Source organism: Austrofundulus limnaeus, unplaced genomic scaffold (genome assembly GCF_001266775.1).
Source record: "Austrofundulus limnaeus strain Quisiro unplaced genomic scaffold, Austrofundulus_limnaeus-1.0 Scaffold197, whole genome shotgun sequence".
Lineage (NCBI taxonomy): Eukaryota > Metazoa > Chordata > Actinopteri > Cyprinodontiformes > Rivulidae > Austrofundulus > Austrofundulus limnaeus.
Genome location: NW_013952599.1, coordinates 61,990 through 64,790, shown reverse-complemented (window position 1 = coordinate 64,790; position 2,801 = coordinate 61,990). Strand labels below are relative to the sequence as shown.

Sequence of the window (2,801 nt, the reverse complement as noted above, 5' to 3'; positions counted from 1 at the left end):
TAGTTTATAGAGATTTTGATTTAAAAAAATGATTTCACCAAATAAGAAGAAAGAAATATAGAATAGTCTGACAATGAGAACAGATGGATTTGTAGCAGTTTTGGTTGAACCATGTGAATGACATTATATGTAATCTCATGTGTTGTCAGATTTGTGAGATGGATCACAGAGAAGCTGTAAATGTCTGTAAAATGAATGGAGTTAAAGCTGTTTCTGTGTTGAATGAGGTTGATTAGCTTTAGCAGCCATCTTGAACTGAGTTGAAGATGGACATCCACTGATTATTTTCTGAAAGTTAAAAAAAAGATTTGTCCAGTGATTCATGATATATTTTGCTAAATGACAAACACCATTGATTGTAACATGAGCTGGCAAACCATGTGTAGCATTAATGCTTAGCTACTAAGTTACCAAACTCAAGCTCATAAGCTGCATTACAGCTAYTTTTATCTTTCCTAAGATCAGTTGTTTATGGTGGCCAGTTTGAACTGGATTGACTCCAAAACCTAATAATAAACATACACCCACTGAGTGTTTTCTGAAAGTTTTACAAAATATGTCCTGTGGTTCAAGAGATACTTTGCTAACAGACAAACACAGTTGAGTTAATGGCAAAAGACAACTAGTTATAAAATAGATTTCATGTGATCAGTCAGTTCTCTGTTGTGAATGTGGTTGTCAACTTTCAGAAAGTGAAGGCACACTGAATGAGGTGCAGAGAGAGAGAAAATGCAGGAAAATTGCTTTTAGCTAACTTTTTTCTTTTTTGTTGGCCTTTTTTTCTACTTTTAGCTAGTTGTTTGCTGTGTTTAACATTTAGCTATTATATTGCTACTTTTTGCAAGCTTTTTGCTAGTGCTCTGCTTCTTTTCTTAGCTTTAAGAAMTCAGATTCAGTGCTCCACAGTCTCACTATATTTTCACAGAAAATGTATTTCTCTGGTTTGAGTTTCAGATCTGTTCTTTAAAAAATGTTCAATTTACATTTTTGAATTTTTTTAATTACAGCTGTGGTTGTTTTTAAAGAGCTCTAAAATTAGTAGTAGAAAAAAAATCTGATAGAACAACTAACGTCTTACTAGCTTCAGTTAACCAAAGTAAGTAAAGCAATAAACATTTTTTCACTGACTCCCAAAAATAAGTGTTTCTTCTCTAAAAATATACGAGCATCTTTTCTTAGTYGCAAAAACAGAACTATTTGTTCTTTTAAGGAACTGTTAGAAACCTTTGTTGTGAATGACTCTCAGCTACTGCCACACYAAATGTTAGCTAAATATCTACCTAAAGGCCCTGTCACTATAACATTCTAGACAASGAATGCCAACTAATGAACATTTTAAAGACATCTATGTTGAAAATGGAATAAAAAATTTAACTGGAAGCTTTTCAAGCCGTGTATACATACCGTAATGCTAACAAACTGTTCAAATATATACCTCTTTCAATAATTTMGAAAAAAAAATCCTAAGTTGTCTTAAACATTATATTGTGACAGGACCTGTAACTGTGCCACTCATCCCTTAATGGGGCTGACACTATAAGTTCATTAGTTGTGAATGTTTTTCTAATGATTAGTTTCTGAAAGTTTCATTCAAGTCTAACCATAGGTTCATGAGATATTTTCTAAAGTTAGAGACAAATACTCATACAGACATGAACAAAAACATCATCACCCATTYGTTTTCATCAAATAATCATTAAACCAGAAACACCATAAAACCTTTYATGCCTTTTATTTTCCATATTATTTTCCTTCATGCTTGTATCTTGTCACCTCTCTGCTCAGGTGGTTTATTTCACAGCCACGTTTCCCTACGTGGTCCTGGTCATCCTTCTGATCAGAGGAGTGACCCTCCCCGGAGCCGCCGACGGCATTCTTTATTTTATCACTCCTAAATGGGAGAAACTGAACGACGCAAAGGTACACAAGTCTTGCTCCTTTTTTTTTTTTTTTACCCAATCACAGTTGTTAGGTAACAGCATGGTTAAGTCTTCTGTCTTTTTTGTTGTTCTTGTTCTTTTCCCTCCCTGTTTCCACATCTGTGCTTCGTCCTCAGGTGTGGAAAGATGCAGCCACTCAGATCTTCTTCTCYCTGTCGGCTGCGTGGGGAGGCCTCATCACGCTCTCCTCCTACAATAAGTTCCACAATAACTGCTACAGGTAAACACTCAAAAGGTAAACTATTCTTCTGTAAGACATATTTAACCTGTCACCACAGATGCATGATATTGTATCTGGATGTCTGGTAGAATTGTCTGGAAAATAAATGAACTTTTAGTATTTGTGTGTATTTTTCTCACTTACTCACATTGCTTTGTTCTCAAATGTTATGTTATTATTTCCGTTTAAATAAAATGTAAGTTTATTAGAATAAAGCAGTGCACCACCCAGACACATTTCAGAACCTTATAATCACAAACGGTTTTTCTTCTTACCACCAGAGGGCCCTGTTGAACCTTTTATCTTTGTTGATGTAAGCTAGTGTTGGCCTGTGCCTTTATATGAAAAAAACATATGAGTATTAKATGTTTTAAATATTGTAACACTCCYATAGGCACAAAGAATRTTTGCTTATGAAACCTTTCACCACTCCCTTTTTCCTTCTTTTCTTCTCAGGGATACCATTATAGTGACGTGTACAAACAGTGCTACCAGTATATTTGCTGGTTTTGTCATCTTCTCTGTCATTGGTTTCATGGCCCAGGAGCTGAAGGTGCCAATAGAGCAGGTTGCAGATGAGGGTAAGCAAACCAAACCAGCAGAAGCAGCAAACATCCTCAGTGAAACACGCACTATTTTTA

General features: G+C 35.3%; 1 protein-coding gene across 1 annotated transcript in view; it reads left to right on the top strand.

Moving 5' to 3' along the window:
- slc6a5 (solute carrier family 6 member 5) overlaps window positions 1-2,801 on the top strand; it is a gene marked incomplete in the record, with an annotated part of 31,971 nt that overhangs the window by 7,969 nt on the left and 21,201 nt on the right. The window contains 3 exon segments of the mRNA XM_014018607.1: window positions 1,786-1,920; window positions 2,057-2,160; window positions 2,617-2,741. Coding sequence (XP_013874061.1) covers window positions 1,786-1,920; window positions 2,057-2,160; window positions 2,617-2,741 — 364 coding nt within the window.